At 40.7% G+C, this 19,212-nt stretch overlaps 1 protein-coding gene across 1 annotated transcript in view; it reads right to left on the reverse strand.

The window, feature by feature from the left end:
- Positions 1–19,212, reverse strand: part of RNF213 (ring finger protein 213) — a gene marked incomplete in the record, with an annotated part of 2,890,576 nt that overhangs the window by 49,789 nt on the left and 2,821,575 nt on the right. Inside the window, 1 exon segment of the mRNA XM_044069632.1 lies at positions 5,774–5,863. Within this exon segment, the coding sequence (XP_043925567.1) occupies positions 5,774–5,863 (90 nt within the window).

The following is a 19,212-nucleotide window of genomic DNA, read 5'->3' on the forward strand; positions in this document are numbered from 1 at the left end:
GCTATAGTCGGCAACGGAAGTTTGAAAACGTCGAATATCAAAGTCAAAAAATCAATCTAGGAACGGTTTTAACATGGGTCGAGGTAGGTGTTCAGTGTTATTCTGAACTACAAACATCTCCCCTACCTCGACCCATGTTAAAACCCATTCCTAGATTGTTTTTTGACTTCGCAATGATCATTTTCGAACTTCCGTGTTCGACTATAGTACAGTCGACGGACTGTCGTTCGAAATTTTAATAGTAAACCATTTAAAACCCATTTGTCCTGGGTAATGAGTTCCCCAGTTCTTTGCATGAAGAGCAATCTTTCCCCCTAAAGGGGCAGTCAGTTGATAAGTGCTTGGAAATTTTAAAAGGAAGTCATTGAGACAGTTTACCATGGGGGGAGTCTGATTACTCCCAGATTTGGAAGTGGAGGCCCCCCCACTGCTTAGTCCGGTGTATACCCTGGGATTGCAGCCTGGGAGCTCTGCTGGATCTGGTTTTGGACTGAGAATGTCTGGAAGAGGCAGGAAAGGACCAATTCTTGGAAGGCCAATGCCTACTAAATCTTGGAGGTTGTACTTATAAAAAATATTTAACAGTTTGCATAGATTTAGCTTTTTCTTCCATCTTTTTAAGAACAACTTCTGCCTTGTTGCCAAACAGGCGGTCCTGGTTTAGGGGAGCATCCAGTAAATTTGCTTTAACATGATCTGGTAGGGATTGCTCCTTAAGCCAAGCATGCCTTCTAAGTACAGACCCAGTTACAGCAGCCCTGCAAGATGCCTCTAGAGAGTCAAAACCAACCTGTTCAGCTGAATGCAATAAATCCTGTAAATCCTTATTTTCAGCACAATCAGGAAACAACATAATTTTCTGTTTAAGCAATCCAGTAATATGCTGCTGATACTTCAACATATGAAACTGGCAGTTTAAGGCCCTAATTGCCAAAGTTGCACAAGTGTATACCTTTTTACCCCATCTATCCAGCACCCTGGAGTCTCTATCAGAGGGGGTAGGATTTTTGGCAGCAGTAGCTTTAATGCACTTGGGCCTCTGTGAAATGGTGTCAGGATCCGCAGTAGGATTTTTGAAAATGAACTTGTGAGAGTCAGGGACCCTGTAATATCTACCAGGTTTCCTGGGAGCAGGAGGTAAAGAGTCAGGGGCCAAGCTAGATTCTGCAAACGCATCATCAATAATGTCTAGTACAGGAGGTATGGCTACAGGCCTGTGCTGGGGCAGGAATAGGAAATCCCTAAGCCTCTTTTTAGAATCAGAGAAATCCTGACTTTCCCAAAGGAAATGCTCCCTGAGAGTATGCAAGGTTTCACCAAAAGAGAAATCCTCTGGGGGGAAGCAGTGGGAATGGAGTCCTCAGCATCAGAATCTTCATAGGTAGATAAGGGTAAATCCTAGTCATCAGAGGAAACAGAAAATTCAGAATCCTGGTCGGAAGTATCATAAACAAACTCAGTCCTAAGTCTCTTAGAGGGGGAAGGCTTCCCCTGATTAAATTAATAAGGTCTTCAGACATTCTTATCATCTGTTTTTAGGCATACAGGCCTGATCATGCAGTCTGGGCGTCAATTATTTAGGTATGGTTCGAGATTTAGGCCTTGAAGAAGAAGATGGCGTCGGTTTAATATGCAAGTCAGTAGGCGTGAATACACCCTCAAAAGCCGGTGCCTGCACAGTGGCTCCGAACCCATCCAAGGTAGAGACATCCGCAGGTTCTACAGTTGAAGCATCTCACAGCATACCAGACTCCGAATGGGTCTCAGTATAGGCCTGCGAATCAGAAGTAGTGGGTATCAGGGGCTGCGAAAGCACCTTAATGAGTATCGGCGAACTGGCGACTGGCTTAGGAGAAGCAACGTCGGCAGCTTTGGACCTAGGTGGCCTGTCTCTGTCTTTATCTTTGCGTTTTTTCAGAATGTCGGTAGTCACATGGCTGACCGGAGACATATCAGGATAATTAAACCGAGCACCAAAATATTTAGAAGCGTAAATATACCGATGACTGATAGTGCGTGGTTTAAATAAGGCACAAAACCGACAGTGAGGTACATCGTGGTCTGGGCCTAGGCAAGGAATACAGTACGAATGAAAATCTTTATGAGGTATTTGCTTTCCACAAGTAATGCAATTATTTACTTTTCCTGACATCGGTTAAGAGCAAGAAAAAGTTTCTCCAACGGGGTACTTAGCTTTTAGTTGAAGACTTCGTTCTGAAACTCGAAAATGAAAATTTCAGGAGTCGGCCGACCGGCACTTGCAAACTGCTTCTGCTTCGGGCACCGCACGGCAAGAAAGACTGATGTAATGGCATCGGCTGCATGTTTTATACCCCTGACGACCTGACATCATGGAAGAAGGGACAGCAACCGATGCAGGACCCAAGACTTTGTTAATCAGGCTGACTGAGTGCTACCTGCAAGCAGATAACCCAAATGTAATGACTGCAACAGTGAAACAGGAAGAACATCCATGACTATCCTGTTTGGCCATCCTTTGTGTATGGAAACACAGGATTCTAAATTGTAGTCGGACTGTTCATAACATTCACTAATATTGAAAGTTCATGAAATTTAAACAGCCATGAATTTCTTGGTTCCTAAAGACTAACAATTACCTTTATACATTAGCTCTTAAGAACCTTTTTTCTGTTCTCAGGGAAACTGGCTCATCCCTGTTCAGCCTTCTAAGCACTACATCCAAGTCCTGCTGCACAAGATTTCCAAAGGTATATCTTTTCTGCCATTTGAAAATATACCATACCTGAGTACAAGGGTCTATATTAGATCATCAAAGTGTTGATACTTCGAATGGTCTAATACAGACCCAAAAACAGCGAACGCTTAAAATAGCAAAACTGGAGATAAACAAATTGTTTCCTAGGGAAAGAATTTGGTTGTCCATTTCTGTGGCTTCGCTATTTTCAGCACTGTGGTGGAAAGTTACAGGTTGGGTTCAGGTAAGTGTGCGATTGTGTGGACGTTAGGGTTAGGGTAGGGTATGTGAGCTAGGGTTAGGGTGCGGGTGAGATGAGTGTGCGATAGTGATAGACTTTAGGGTTAGGGAGGGTATGTGAGTTAGGGTTAGGGCGCGGGTGAGGTGAGTGTGCGATAGTGACGGATCTCAGGGTTAGGGTCTGGGTTAAGGATAGTGGATAGATAGTACTGTATGAACAGTTTAGTGTAGGGTTAGATGTAGGATTTTAAGTGTATATGTGTGGATTGCTGGGTTTTTTTGGTGTGCTTGTGTTGTGTGTGTGTTTCTCGGAACAGTGAATTTCTTCCCAGGGAAACAATTCGCTGTTCTGAGCTTTCGATGTTTTTAGATTTCGTGGTTAGAAGTTCAGGGTTGTTGTATTCGATGATGTGCTGTTTCATTGAACTGATATAGACCCGAGTACGATGCCTTTTCTTCTCCCAGTTACAACTTTTCATATAGCTATCGTGACATCAACAATAAATGCGTATCACTACGTTCCAACCTGTTTCCCAATTTCCACACCATACAAAATGGTTTCTGACAATAACATAAAAATTTGGGTTCCTGTTGAAATTCCAAGAATGGTAAGCATTATCCTCAGAAAAGTGAAACTGAAAGTGCAATAAGGGGAATATATATAATGGTTGTAGTACAATGGAATATTCCCATGATTCCAAGGTACAGTGATCCTGGAGTATTAATAAGTAGCTGGGGTTTGCATGTTCGGTCCCAGATATTAGGTGGTAAGGCCAGCCTGGAAAAACAGTTTAATTACATTACTCAATATTGATGGACCTACGTCACATCAGCAAGTGAAATGGCCTGTTCTGCAACATCAACAGAACAGTTTGGAGGGACAGGTATATCTCACACAGAATTCTGTGGAACAGACTCCCCATCCATGTAAAAAGGCCACCCCTGTCCATATTCAAGTGACACTTGAATCTATGGATTTGTAACAGAAAATTTACCCAGTACTGCCCCCTGTACTACTAATGAACAGAGGCAGCCTAAATGCTATGCATGGATCCCCCTCAGATTATCTATGGTATTATCCCAGTTATTCTCACTAGGGTAACATAGAATTATCAACCACGGGATAGGTAAGGCCAGTCTAACACCAAACAGGTTAGGTTAATTCAAGCACAAAAAGGGAAACTGGCTAGACTTAAAATGGCTTGCAAGGGCAGCTAGTCTAGTTTTTACCTATGAACTTATGGAATTATTGCAGCAAGTTTTAAGATTTACTAATTTTCTTTTACAATGAAAGCTTTATTTTTTAAGATGGGGGACTTGCCTAGCATTTTTGACAGACTTGGGACACATTCTTAGTACCTCTCTAGCTTCTACAAAACTGAAGTAGTATGGCAAATTCCAATAAAGTATAGTTGTGTAAAATCTTACCATAACAGTAGATGTCCTTCTCTTCACTATAACAACATTCTTAACATGAAGGATCCCCTGTCAAGGGCTGCAGTATTAAAGGACACATTGAAATACAACATTTTTTTTTCACTTTCAAACTAACCAGATCTCAGATTATTTTTTGAAGTAAATGATCAGCCTTAATTATTGTCAGCATATATGTATATGTATGTATGTATATGTATGTATATATATATATATATATATATATATATATATATATATATATATATATATATATATATATATATATATAGGTAGAGAGAGAGAAAGAGCTGAGAGTCAGGTGGTAGACAGCTTGCTGGTAATGGAGGCAACCTATCTTCTCCCCTGAGGAGCACCTTCCACCCATTCTGACAGCTCTTCTGAGACCACAATCACTACCTGCTGAGAGAAAGAGTGCCTCCACATGCCAATTTGTGCTCAGCTGCATAGTGTGAAAGCACTATGGCAGTGTGGGCTTACTCAGGTCGGAACTCGACTTGGTGAACACCTAGTGCTCCTGTTGGATGTCAACGCTGCCTCCCTCCAGGATGAGCAAGACGACAGTGACTGCTTCCTCTCATCTTCCTCAGCCACCTCTTCCAGGCACCCAAGCTGTTAATGAATTCAGGCCAACTGCAGCGCAGTCAAGGACATTCTCCCTCTAGGCCACAGAGCTGTTGCCATTTTCACACTTCTTACAACTATACAAATACTTTGCTCCGTAATGCCATTTTGTGGGAATAAGTAACCTTAAAGAAGAGTTCCTTCCACATATTAATGACTCTCTCAAAATCTGAGTTTGAAAACTTTTCACGAAAGTTCTATGAAATCAAAACAGTCAGGTGATAAGATAAAGCAGAAAAACAGTGACACTCAATGTAAAAATACTCCAGAAAAAAAGTTTGATGAAGCTCACAACTACGGTTTGTAGAAAAGAAGTTATGAATTAACGTGTATGTAATATGGGTGACATTACTAACTGAGCCACAGTGGTAACCGAAGAGCACTGCCGATCCATCCAACAATGTACCTCTGTCATGGTCTTTAAGGAAGGAAAGGGTCCCTTTGATGGTGGCAACATTACTATAATGGATGGACATTGGGTAGTTCTTTCAGGACACTACAGCACTAGAGAAAATAGTGTAAACCCAGCCATAAGCCAGTGTATACAGCACCTCAACACTGCCATGCACAAACCTAGATTCATTGCTAATACACAAACAAACCATGGCACTTGTTAAAAGTACAAAAATAAAGAAAGAAAAAAAGTTCACCCTTCAGTTTGAGCAGGTATTGTTTAGTTATACACCATTACAACTGTTTATACATAGAGTACACTTCACTGATCCAGTCCTGGATGTACAAAAGAGAAGCAGCACCTACCCTTTTGAGACGAAGCATACTTTCAGACTTGCGGGATGAAAGAAGTTGCCAAAGAGCTATGCTGTGCTTTAAACTGCATCTACTCAATGCCTGAAATAGAAAGCAAAAGTGTTAACAAAAAAATAAATGACAAGAACTTCAATGGTAAATTAATTTCTACATGTGAGAGAACAGGCCAGCATAACTCCAACAAGTAAATAAAAATAAACAAAAAGTAATTAAATGCATTGTGATCAAAGGTGTCCAGCTTTTCACTCAATTTGCCCATGCTTTCCACAAAATTAATGACAAAGTGTAATACATAAAACTGTGAAATGTTTTACCCACGATGAGGACAATACACAGAGTAGCTGTTCTCCTTCTGTGCATGCATAAACACCATAATAAGGAATAATCAAGTCTACTCAGTCCCTTAATATCACTCTGTAAATGAAAACAGGAATTTGCTGATGGAAGACCACCCATGGTTAAGGAAAACCATCTAAGTGATACAAGTAGCCCCCTTATCATACAACCAACCTCTACTCCTGAATTACAATCCATAAACTTAACTGCCTTCAGATAGTTTTATGATCCATCACAAAAACATTTGTATGCTTCAGCACCAATGATTAAGCTACATGCATTGTAACTTATTAATTTGGAATGCCAGTGCCAGAGAATTTATTTCAATTACTATCACAAAAATTAACTTTTGCTATTGCCGTGGATATCATTTTATTGGTAAAGTTGGATAGCCATATTCAGTGGAAAAGAACAGATTTTTCCTAAACCTGGCATACAATCTTCCCATTAAGATATCTGACTGCAGTTGTGTACACTTACCATAAATGTAGATGTTCAAGTGTATTCGCTGTTGCAGTCATAACATTTACGTTATCCCTGCCAGGGTAGCCCTTGGCCGGCCAGAATACCATAGGCTTAGTATTTCTGCGTCAGTTGGTGTCGCTTCAGGACTGACGTCAGGTTGTTGGTAGTATAAAGTAAGGCAGCTGATGCCATTACATCAGTTTTTCTTGCCCTAACCTGTCAGGAGCCCCCAAGTAGGAGCCAGGTTCTGGTGGAAGAACCCCACCAGTAGAAAGTAAATATCAATATGTCCCTTGTAAGGAAAGAGAAGAAAGGGGGATGGAGGAAGGGAAACCAGGACTGCAACAGTGAATACACTTGAACATCTACATTTATGGTAAGTGTACATAACTGTACTATGTTCTTCGTGTTTCACTGTTGCAGTCATCACATTTGGGTTGATTCCCAAATCTGAGGAAAGGGTGGAGGCAGTCAAGGAACTATGGGCTGGCTAGGATGCCCTGCAAGACTGCAGAGGGAAACCCTGCCCTGGATTTGAAGAAAAGAGGAAGGTGGTAATGTTTGGTAAAAGTGTGAACAGATGTCCAGGTGGCAGCCTCCAGGACGTCCCTCGTGAGGACTCCTCTGAGGAAAGCTGCAGAGGTGGAGGCTGTTCTAGTGGAGTGAGTCCTGATCCCCTTGGGGGGAGGCTTTCCATGTTGTTTGTAGCAGAAAAGGATGCAGTGTGCTATCCATTTGGAAATGGTTTGTTTGGAGATGGCTTTGCCTTCTGCCCCTGTAGCAAAGCTAACCAGCAATTGATCAGACTTTCTGAAGGATTTAGTCCTGTCTAGATAGAATCTGAGCTGTATGTGCACATCTAGAGAGTGCAGTATGCTTTCCCCCTTGTTCTGGGGATTAGGAAAAAAGGTGGGCAAATGAATGGATTGGTTGAGAGCCACAGTGGACATCACCTTGGGCATGAAGGATGGGTTAGTTCTGAGAGATACCCTGTCAGGATGGAAGATGATGAAGGATTCCACAGCCTTGAGCACTTGCAGTTCGAAGACTCTTCAGGCTGAAGTGATGGCCAGAAGGAAAGCTGTCTTCCAGTTGAGAAATTTTAGCTCTGCAGAAGAAGCTGGTTCGAAAGGGGGCAGGGTGAGCTTTTCCAACACAAAGTTAAGATGCCAAGCTGGGGCTGGTGCTCTTCTGGGTGGCCTCAAGTTGCTAGCCCCTCTTAGGAATTGTTTGATCAAAGGGTGAGAGAAAAGGAGCTGCTCAGGTGGGAAATGAACAGAGATAGCAGAGGCATGAATTTTTATAGAGGAGAAAGACAGGCCGCTGTGTAGTAGGTCAGCTAAGTAATCCAGGATGAGCGGGAGGGAGGGCTGTGCCGTATTGGCTCCCTTAGCCTGGAACCAGGTGCAGAACCTTTTCCATTTGTCAGCATAAGGCTTTCTAACATTAGGGCATCTGGCCTCACATATAACATCTAGAACCTGCTTACTGAGGTTGGCAGATTGATCTGGGGTTAGGGAATAAGCCAAGCTGCCAAACTGAGTGTCTGCAATTGGGGATGCATGATTCCCCTTCCCTCTGGGTCAAGAGGTTAGGAATCTGAGGGAGATGCCATGGTGGCATGGGGATAGACTGCGTAGCAAGGGTTACCAGTGCTGGCGAGGCAAGTGTGGAGCTATAACAATTGTTCTTGGTTTTTCCTCCTTTATTTTGAGCAGTACCCTGGGGATGAGAGGTAGTGGAGGAAAGGCATAGACCGACAGATTGACCCACGGGAAGGACAGGGCATCCATTTTCCAAGCCATGCAGTGATGCTCCCTGGTGCAGAATTTGCTGAGCTGATGGTTGGTGTGGGAGGCAAAGAGGTCGACCTTCGGGGTGTCCCATTTCTGAGTTATTAGGGTGAAGGTTCTTTTGTTGAGCTACCACTCATGTGGGTCCAGAAGATTTCTGCTTAATTGGTCTGCCAGAGAGTTGAGAGAACCTGGTAGGAATTGTGCTAACAGGTGCAGTTGCATGGCAGAGGCTGTGTGCCAAAGGATCATAACCAGCCTGCACAGAGGGTAGGAGCGAGTCTCTCCCTGCATGCGGATATACCACATCACAGTGGTGGTGTCTGTTTTGATCAGGAGAGCCCCTGGGGAGAGAGGGGGCTTGAAAGTTATCAATGCATACTGGACAGCCATCATATCTTTTTGGCTGATGTGCAGAGGGATTTGCTGCTGGCTCCATTGGCCCTGTATGCACCTGCCATCCAGGTGTGCACCCCAAGCATAGTCTGATGTATCTGTGGTGAGGGTCTGGGCGGCGGGTGGTGGTGAGAAAGGTAGTCTCTTGTTGTGGGAACATGCTGTTGCCCACCAAAGAAAATCTTTTCTGAGGCAAGAAATTATAGGTATAAGAGTCTCCAGGTCTTGGGTGTGTTGACACCAAAGGCTTTTTAGGTACCATTGAAGTTTCCTCATATGCAGTTTGGCATATGGAATGAGTAGTATGCAAGATGCCATGAACCCCAGAGCTTGCAGGATCTTCCTTGCAGATAACTGGGGTCTGGTGGCTAGTTGAGAGAAGTAGGCTGCCAGGAAAATTTGTTTTTCTGGTGTAAGCAATGCCATTTCGGATGATGTGTACAGGCTTGCTCCCAGGAAGATAATCCTTTGGGTGGGCACCTGTTTGGATTTATTTTTGTTGATTGTGTACCCTAAGGAGGTTAGTAGGGTCTTTACAAAGGCCAAGTGCATGAGCAGCTTTTCCTGGCTGTCTGCCTGAATAAGGCAGTCATCTAAATATGTAAATCTGGATATTCCTTTGTCTGCAAAAGGCAATGGCCAGAGCCAGACATTTTGTGATAACTTTGGGAGCAGTAGATAAGCCAAAGGGAAGTCCAAGTGTTGAGATCCTGCTCTGAAACTGAGATATTTCATGTATGATTCCCTGATAGGAATGTAGAAGTAGGCCTCTTTTAGATCTAGGGTGGCTAACCAAGCATCCTTGGAGAGCATGGGTAGCAGCTGCCGCAGGGTGAGCATTTTGAATTTTGGGATCACCACGAAGGTGTTTAGAATGGATAGATCGAGGATGGGGTGCCAGATGCTCTCTTTTCTGGGCACCAGAAAAAGTCTGGAGTAGAAACCTTGGCCTATCTGTTCTACAGGAATGTGCTCTACTGCCCTCTTAGAAAACAGGGAAAGGATTTGCTTTTGAGCCTCTGCTCTCTGGTTTGGAGGTAGATCTGGGAACCCTTTTGGGGTTGGAAGGGTGTGGAAGGAAAATTTGTATCCCTGAGACACTATGTTGAGAACCCAGTGGTCGTTGGTAATGTTGTCCCAGGTGCTTGTGTGAAAGGAGAGTTTTCCTCCTAAGGGTAAGTGAAGGTGGGCAGAGGGAGGGGGTGTGGGAGGTGAGTCATTGTGAGTTCTTACCATAACGGGGTGGCTTAGAACTCCCTGATTTTGAAGTGGAGGTAGTCCACTACTTAGATCTCTGCATTCCCTGTGGCTGCTGTCTGGGGGGGGGTTGGTTCCCTGGGGCCTGGGCTGGAGTGGCTTAGTGGAAGTAGGAAAGGACCAGTGCTTGGTGGGGACAATGTCTGCTGAACCTGGGTGGCTGGACCTATAAGAAATCCTTAAATGTCTGGATAGATTTTGCTTTTTGTTCCATCTTTTTTAAGACCTCTTCTGCCTTACTGCCAAATAAGTTGTCTTTGTGCAAGGTGGTATCCAACAATTTAGATTTGACATGGTCTGGCAGGGGCTGTTCCTTAAGCCATGCATGCCTTCTAAGGACAGATCAAGTGACTGCTGCCCTGCAAGAAGCTTCTAGGACGTCAAAACCACAGTGCAAGGTGTGTTTAGTTACTTGACTTACAGAACGCATTAACTCTTGTAACACTTTAGATTCTGCACAAGCAGGAAAGGAAGATATTTTTTTGTTTGAGGAGTTCCAGGGTATGTTGCTGAAATTTTAGCATATGGAACTGACAAATTTAGTGCCCTGATAGCAAGAGTAGCTGAGGTGTATACTTTTTACCCCATCTGTTTAGTGCTCGGGAATCCCTATCTGAGGGGGTTGGATTCTTAGCAAAGGTTGCTTTAATCCCTTTAGGCCCTTGAGAAATTACCTCATGGTCAGCAGTAGGATTTTTAAAAATAAATTTGTGAGACTCAGGGACTCTATAGTACCTGTCTGGTTTTCTGGGTGCAGGAGGAAGGGTGTCAGGAGTCAAGCTGGATTCCAGGAAAACATCCTCCACAACATCCAGGACTAGGGGGATGGCCAGGGTTCTGTTCTGTGGAAGATCTAAGAATTCCAAGTCTCTTTTTAGACTGAGGGTAGTCTTGACTCTCCCATTGGAAATGCTCCCTTAAGGTATGAAGGGTTTCCCCAAAGGAAAAGTCCTCTAGGAGAGAGGCTGAAGGGATGGAATCCCCTGCATCAGAATCCTCTTAAGTAGAGAGGGGTTGTATGTCTTCATACTCAGATGCATCAGAGTCATCTGACATTTGTTCAGACAAACTACAGGAGACATCTCTTTTCCTTTTGGAGGGGGTAGCTTAGCTTCCCCTGATCAGCATGATAAAGTCTTCTGCCATTTTAAGCATTTAAGACTGAAGCAAGAAAGCAGGTGCCTTAGATTAGGTCATCTGTTTCTTGGGTGTGGTTCATACCTTAGGCCTAAGAAACTCAGTAGTTTTCAAAAGAACAGTAGTCGCAAAAGAAGACGTAGGTTTGTGTAGAGAATCAGTAGTGCGAAGCACTTCCTCGGAAGCCAGTGCCTGCTCAGCGGCTCCGGATCCATCCAAGGTAGAGATGACCACAGGATCCTTAGTCAAAGAAGAGTTTTGCGGCATCGAAAAGGGTCTCGGTAGCGGCCTGCGAATCCACAGAAGCGGGCATCAGGGGCTGTAAAAGCACCTCACTGAGGACCGGAGAACTGATGACTAGCTTAACGAAAGTGTCGTCAGTAGGCTTGGACCTGTGTGGTCTGTCTCTGTCTTTATGTTTTTTCAGAAGATCTGTTGTTGGATGGCTTACCGAAGCCATATCGGAATTTGAGGACTAAATGAAAATATCTAGCTACAATAAGGGCCCGACGACGGATAGCTCTGGCATTGAACAAAGCACAGAAGTGACAACTGGGGACGTCATGGTTTAGGCCTAAACAAGTGACCCAGTAAGAATGAAAGTCTTGGTGTGGAAAACTTTCCACAGGCAAACAATTAACTTTTTCTGACATCGGTTAGTGTAAGAAAAAAGGATCCCCAATGGGGTACTTAGCTTTAGAAGACTTCAGCTTCAATTTGGTAGATGAAACTCGGATAGCGTCCAACCGGCACTTGTGCAAACTGCTTCTGCTATAGGCTCCATGGCAAGAAAGGCTATGTAATGGCACTGGCTGCCTTACTTTATACTACTGACGACCTGACGTCAGTTCTGAAGCAACAGCAACCGACGCAGAAATACTAAGCCTCTGGTATTCTGGCCGGCCGAGTTCTTCCCTGGCGGGGATAACCCAAATGTGATGACTGCAACAGTGAAACACGAAGAACATCAGATATTACCATGTTACATACTGCAACATCTCCTACCATCATTTATTTCCTGACTGTTTTTCTGCTAATTAAAGAATACTTTGTCATCCTATGTTATAGATGATGGTCAAGTTTTATTGTCTGATCTGTCCAATCTGAGCAGTTTAGAAAGATCTTTCTATGTTACTTTTACATAAATGTATTTACTGTGTTAGGATTGCTTTTGTAAGAAACAAAATGGGCCTATTTCCAAAAGACTTGCTCTCAGTGCAAGTCTTTCCTGATTCTGAAAGACTTGCTCTCAGCATAAGTGACTTATTTCGTTCTATAAACAGGCTTACAACGGAGGCCAGATTCCAAAAGACTTGCTCGCAGTGTAAGTGACCACTTACACAGAGAGCAAGTCTTTTGTAAAAGGGCCCAATATCTTCTTCTCCTGTTATAGGTTTATAGGTATGCACTATGCTAACAACCACTAGGGCTTTTTTAAGGATAGTCATGAATCCCCAATCTATGACAAGTTATATAGTCTACTGATTTTACAACTCCATACAACTACACTACAGTGGTGGAATATTTAAATTACCATCAAATCTGTACCTTATTGGTAAATAGTTTTGAATAATCTTTTTAAAAATTGCATCAACATTTTAGAAAGCATTTTGTGATGTGATATACCTTGAAGTAATATAGCCAATACTGTGTAAGACATGAGTATATTTATTTATTTATTTACTTAGTTAATTGGGTGGCTGGTACAGGGATCTTTTCATCCACAACCTGGAACAACCATAAAAATACAATTACAGTGAATGTAATTTAAAAAAGTAAACTAGTAATGGTGATTGATGTCAACATAATGCAGACTTACATAATAGAAAAACAGATTTATCCTAATCAATAATTGATATGAAATGTATTCAAGAATTGTCAAGAACCTCTCAGCAGTAAATTTTTCAACAATATATTGTTTGGTACAGAAGAAATCACTGTTTTAAATTTAAAATTCTGAGTTACTAAAATAGAGTTTTACTACGCTCAAAGCAAACAATATACAGTATGCAATTCAAATTATCTTGAATCTTGGAAGCAAATAAAGTTAAACTCTTCTTGTAAAAGTTTATTTTTTTAAATTTTATTTTACATTTGTTGACTGGGCTAGTCCGACTGGATTCATGCCCATTTTCAGCAGAGGCCCTGGGAGAAAAACTCCAAGGTACAAGCAGATAAAATTACTTAATACAGTTTATACACTGGTTACATACTTAACAAGTTATACAATTCCAAAGTTTGAGAAAAACCCAGGTGTAAGTCCAGGATATGTAACACAACTAAGCTAAATTTCAATTTTTAACACTATACTAGAAGTGAGTTACTCAGGTCTGATGCACTGACATAGCCAGTTTAGTTTCAAATATTGTTTGGTCTTTTCTTAAACTGACTCAGGGTGGTAAGTAGGGTAATATCAGCTGGGAGTGAACTCTAGGTTCTACCTACAGAGTTGGCAAACAGAGAGTCACCAGCTGAGTTATTAGTTTTGATAGTTTGAACCATCAATCTACTGGAAGATCGAAGAGGTACCGTCTAGGATTATTATAGGGTGTAATAATTTTTTTTTAACTTGTTTATTGATTTTAACATATAATCAGTAAAACATAGTAATTTATACAAGCAGTTAACAGGTAAGGAATTTTAACATTCATAAAACAACTAAAGTATTTACAAAGACATCCATTTAATTACATCATCTAACATAACTATAACATATTACAAATGCTCCAAGTCTTTATTTAACAAACTTTGTAGAGTATCCCACATATTATAGCTGGCTGTTTTCCCAGAAGTTCTTGATTTAATGGTCATTAGTTATTTGACATACCTCAATCAAAACATTTTTAAACTCATTAAAAGAAGGAGGGGTATCTGAGATCCAATTTCTAGTTATAATCTTTCTAGCCACTGTTAGAACTGACCATAATAAGGGAAGTTTAACCTTTTTAACACATTTGGGTATGAGGATTAATGATTTAGATATTGTAATTTTATCTGTAAAAATAGCCTGAAGAAAATTAATTGATGTCCAATATTCCTTCAGTTTTATACAATCATGGAACATTTGTGCCCAGTTAGCATTTATCTATGAAGTACATCTCTTACATATGTTATCTTTTTTTATTAATTTTGCTCATTATTAGAGGAGTGTAGCTGTGTAAGACTTTCCAGGTATAAAGTTTCCATTTAATTGAGGAAGTTGTTTTAGAAGCTGATTCCAGTATATGATTCCTGACTTGTTGTTTTGGTGGTTCTCTATTAATGGAATTGAAATAATTCTAGTAATTTTCTGGACAGTTGAAGGTTTCATCTCTAATAATTTTGTGTATGCGAGAGAGTTTGCCTTTATCTGAAACCTTCTGTTGTAAGTTTAGTATCATGTAATCTATCAGTATTGGGACAGATTCTTTCGTTATCGGTGATATTAAATCTAATAATGTTTTTAAGTGCAGGAGTATTGTCCGGAATGTAAAGGACTTTATATGCCATAATCAGTTGGTTATACTGGATCAAACTGGGCAGTTTTAGCCACCCAAGCTCGTTTAGATTGATGCAGTAGTATGTCCTAAAAGGCAGACCAGTGGCAAATCTGCCAATGTGGTTGTAGCTGGTAGAGAGTTTGTTAAGAACAGACTTGTTTAAGTTAGTGAGTAAAGGGGGTGCGTAGAGAAGAGTTGAGAGTAGGTGAAAGCATACAATGGCAATTCTAGCTGGTAGGGTTAGGAAGGATTTAATCCTGTAAAGTGACCCTAGTGTTTTATTGACGGTTTTGATAGTTTGAATAACATACAGGTCGAATTTAAGATTATCTATGATAACACCCAGTAGTTTTATAGAGGTGTCTGGGGAGATTATAGTGCCATTATTGGATTTTATGGTAAAGGTAAATGCAGTGGACCTATGAGTTGGGGGAAAAGTAGCAGCTTGTTTTTTGGGGATTTAAGATGACCAAATGACCAATGACCAAAAAGCCAGTTTTTTACTATGTTGAAAGTATTCTGTGTAGATGACCATAGATCTGTCTGAGATGTGGCTGAGCAGATCGGGGTGGAGTCACATGTGTATTGAATACAGATGACTTTTGGAATAACAGTATAAAGGTCATTGATGAAAATGAAGAACAGAAGGGGCCCTAGTATAGAACCCTGGGGAACACCAAGGGAGTTGGGTAGGAGGTTAGATAGTTTGTTTTGCCAAACTGCCACTCAGATAAGATTGGAACCAATGAAGGGCTTTAGTATCTAGACAAAATGTTTTCAGGGTGCGGATTAGTAGTTGGTGATCAACCATATCAAATGCCTTGGAGAGCTCCAAGAAGAGGGCAGAGGCTAACTTATTATTGTTACGATTATGGTTTATCGTGTTAGATAAGGCTAGGAGGGCTGAAGTGGTACTGCGGTGAGAGGTCTGAAGCTGTGCTGAGAGGCAGCCAAAAGATTATTCTGAATTAGGTGGTGAAGCAGGTGTCTACGAATACATTTTTTTCATTATTTTTGCAAGTGGAGACAATATAGCTATTGGCCTATAATTAGATAGTTCAGTAGAGCTGCCGCCTTTGTGAAGTGGGATTACATAGGATATTTTCCAGATGGAGGGGATTTTGGCTTCTGCTATGGTTCAACTGATTAGTATTGAGATGGGGTATGCAATGGCATCTGCTGACTTTTGTAGATACTCAGCAGGGAATAGATCAGCAAAGAGTGTAGTTGGTTTTAATTTTTTGATTAAGGCATGAATAAGTGAAGTGGCCACAGCACAAGGTTTCTTAGAGCCATAAGTTAAGTATATAGGGGGTCAGATAAATCTCTTTGTCTTAGTTGTAGTGTAATATAATTTTTAGGATTTTGAGGTTAGGAACACTGTCTTTAGGGGGTAATCTATTTTTTTCCTTAGATTTGGGAATAAGCCAATTGTTATGGGGGACAGACTATAGATGCTTTAGACCCAGATAAGCAAATTAATGTTAAAGTTGAGTAAATTAATATCTATTGACCTTGGCAATTTGTAGTGGGCTACATTTAATTTATATTTTCAGTTTGAGGTTCTGCAGGGTAGTGTCATTCGAGTTTATTGAGCCTTTTCAGGGTGTTGTTTGAAGGGGGAACTACCTGAAGATGAGAGTAAATTAGAATCGCACAGTTTTTTGTTTAGAATCCTTGAGGTAGTGATTCCCAGTAAAAGGGGTGGAGATATCAGGACCCTCACAGAAAGTAAGGAAAGTGAATGGATAGTTCTTTTAAGAGCTGATAAAGGGTATGGGCTCAATGAAATAGCGTCCATAAAACCCAAACTAAGACAGCGGAGGAATGTGAAATGATTTTTACGTCTTATACATAACATATAAGTTTGTATGCATAATACAATATATGAGATGCTTAGAAATATATATTTATATATTGCATCTATTGAGTATAATTGTTCTAATATATTTTTGTATAGTTTCTATACTTATATATTATTTTATAAGTATAGTTTTTATCAAGTTTGCAAGAGAAATTATCTTTTAAAAGTGTTTTAGGATAAACTTGTGTGCTTTGTTGAACACATCATCTTTTCTTTAAATTATAATGATGCTAATTGTTTAATTGTTTCATCTGCTATATATATGTATGGTCCTATTTTAGTTACTATGAGAAGGATCTGAGGAAGCTATTCGTAGTAAAAGCGCTTATCCAAAGTTTGTTTCTGGAACAATAAACCTGTGGAGTCTTAACATTGGTGGATTGTTTGTATTTTGTGACAGTTTCATCCTACAGTCTGTTAAAGCTCGCTTCACATCATCCCTTATACTTTTGAGTGCTAAATTAGAAGATAGATAAGTAACTAGCTTAAGAGGCAATGCAATACTGTATCACAGTCTCAGGGAGCAGAAATGACCAAGCTTGTCGGTAACCGGCACTTATAAAGAACTGAGTATATAAGTTAAACAGCTTGGGCAGTACACTTTAGTTAGTACACAACATTTAGATAGAAAACAGAGTAGCGCTCTGATTTAGGGGTCTCAGGCAAACAATTATACTGTCTACTCACAGTTAGCTACCAAAAACAGCGTTTGAATCAGGATATTTCCCTGTCTATTAGGTTGTAAGTCTCAAACTAACAGAAATACAGTTCCATAAAGTCAGCTTCCTATTCTAAGATACAGCAGGTTATTTATTTTAAACAAAGCAACTACCGTTCAGGATAGCTACAGTAAATACGGTAAGCTACTAGCTCCATGGATGCTTTTTTGACATCTTTGTAAGGAATGGTGCATTAACATTAGGACTCCTTTCAGTTATATAACATTCAATCAACATTAACCAAGCAGGTTACAAACTGACTCCATAACCACATACAGCAAGCAATAGTTATACTTTCAAGCAGATATCTTATGTAACACTTTACACTGCCCCTAAAATGTGCAAGTCAAAGTTAGTTTGCTATAGATGCAGTTGTATGCAGAGAAGCCAAGGTAACAAGCTCACAAACAGTAATACATGCAGATCACAAGGCACAGTTCTTGTTATCTAGCTAAATGTACAGTGCTATACACTAGTACACTGCTGTTTTAGTCACAATAGGCTTTAAATAGAGAAACCAATTCAGTAACAATGCTCAGCTAGACAAATAACATAATTTTAGCCGCAATAGGCTTTATACAGAGAAACAATTTCATTCAAAATGCTCAGCTAAGCAAATAACATACCATGTATGAGAGAAAGGCAGCCGACTGGGTCTAGTAGCACTGGGCGTTTGAAAATGGCAGCTCCAGTAGATGGATATGAAACCTTGCATACGTAGCTATGCAGGGGAGGAGTTAAGATGTAATGGCTTAGCCAGAGCACAAGATTTCTTAGAGCCGCAAGTTAAGTATATAGGGGGTCAGATCAATCTCTTTGTCGTAAATGTTTTAGTGTAATATACTTTTTAGGATTTTGAGGTTAGAAACACTGTCTTTTGGGGGTAATCTATTTTTTTCCTTAGATTTGGGAGTAAACCAGTTGTTATGGGGGACAGACTATAGATGCTTTAGACCCAGATCAGCAAATTAATGTTAAAGTTGAGTAAATTAATATCTATTGACCTTGGCAATTTGTAGTGGGCTACATTCAATTTATATTTTCAGTTTGAGGTTCTGCAGGGTTGCGTCCTTCGAGTTTATTGAGCCTTTTCGGGATGTTGTTTGAAGGGGAACTACCATGTGGGAGAGAAAGGCAGCCGACTGGGTCTAGTAACACCGAGAGTTTTCATTTCTGAATACCTCTAGAGTGTTAACTGAATTCAATGAATAAACTATTTCAGGTGGTTGCTTGCAAAGCAGGACTGCAGTATATCTTTTAGTAATTTTAAAAAATAGTAAGTTTGGGAACTAGTTGGCTCTGGTCATAATGGGAAGCTATTTCGCTTTCTGCAATGTGAGGCAGTGATGTTCTGGTATTGCAAGAAGATGCATGTATGTCAAAATGTTGTTTTCAGAAGTCTGTAATAAGACAGCACTGTGCTCGTATAGGGCTGCTGTAATAATGTGTGCATATTCTCATCGAGAAATTAACACATGGGTTCACAGGTAGTTACCAAGCATGCATTCCAGTAGACCACTGACAAACCTAGCCCAATTCCCCAGTTGCTCCAACGCACTGTCAAGTTAAGTAACTTGCTCAAGGTCACACAGTAGGGAGATGAAGTTTGACAGAATCAAACATGCACCACATGAATCAGTACGTTAACAGCTCACTGTCCCAATCCTCTGTGCTAACTGCAGACTAATTGAGGCCTATAGCATGGTGAGCTTCTGTGGAAAACAGAGAAGATATATTACAGCTGCTGCAGGTCTTTAGTGGTTATAATGTTAGTATGGTACTGAAAGGATAAAGATGTCAAACATGATGCTTAACTATTTCTGTTCCCTTGTGCTAGGTAATTTGATTCCAATGAGATCAGTAATAACTGCACCTTGAATTTATGTTATTCTTTAAGGTATACCAAGTATCATAACTCAGCATTAATTGTTGATTTCTAGTTTGCTGTCAATACACCAATTCCAAACTGAATCAGAGTTTTGTT

This window comes from Protopterus annectens, chromosome 4.part0, assembly GCF_019279795.1.
Source record: "Protopterus annectens isolate FY-2018-M chromosome 4.part0, PAN1.0, whole genome shotgun sequence".
Lineage (NCBI taxonomy): Eukaryota > Metazoa > Chordata > Ceratodontiformes > Protopteridae > Protopterus > Protopterus annectens.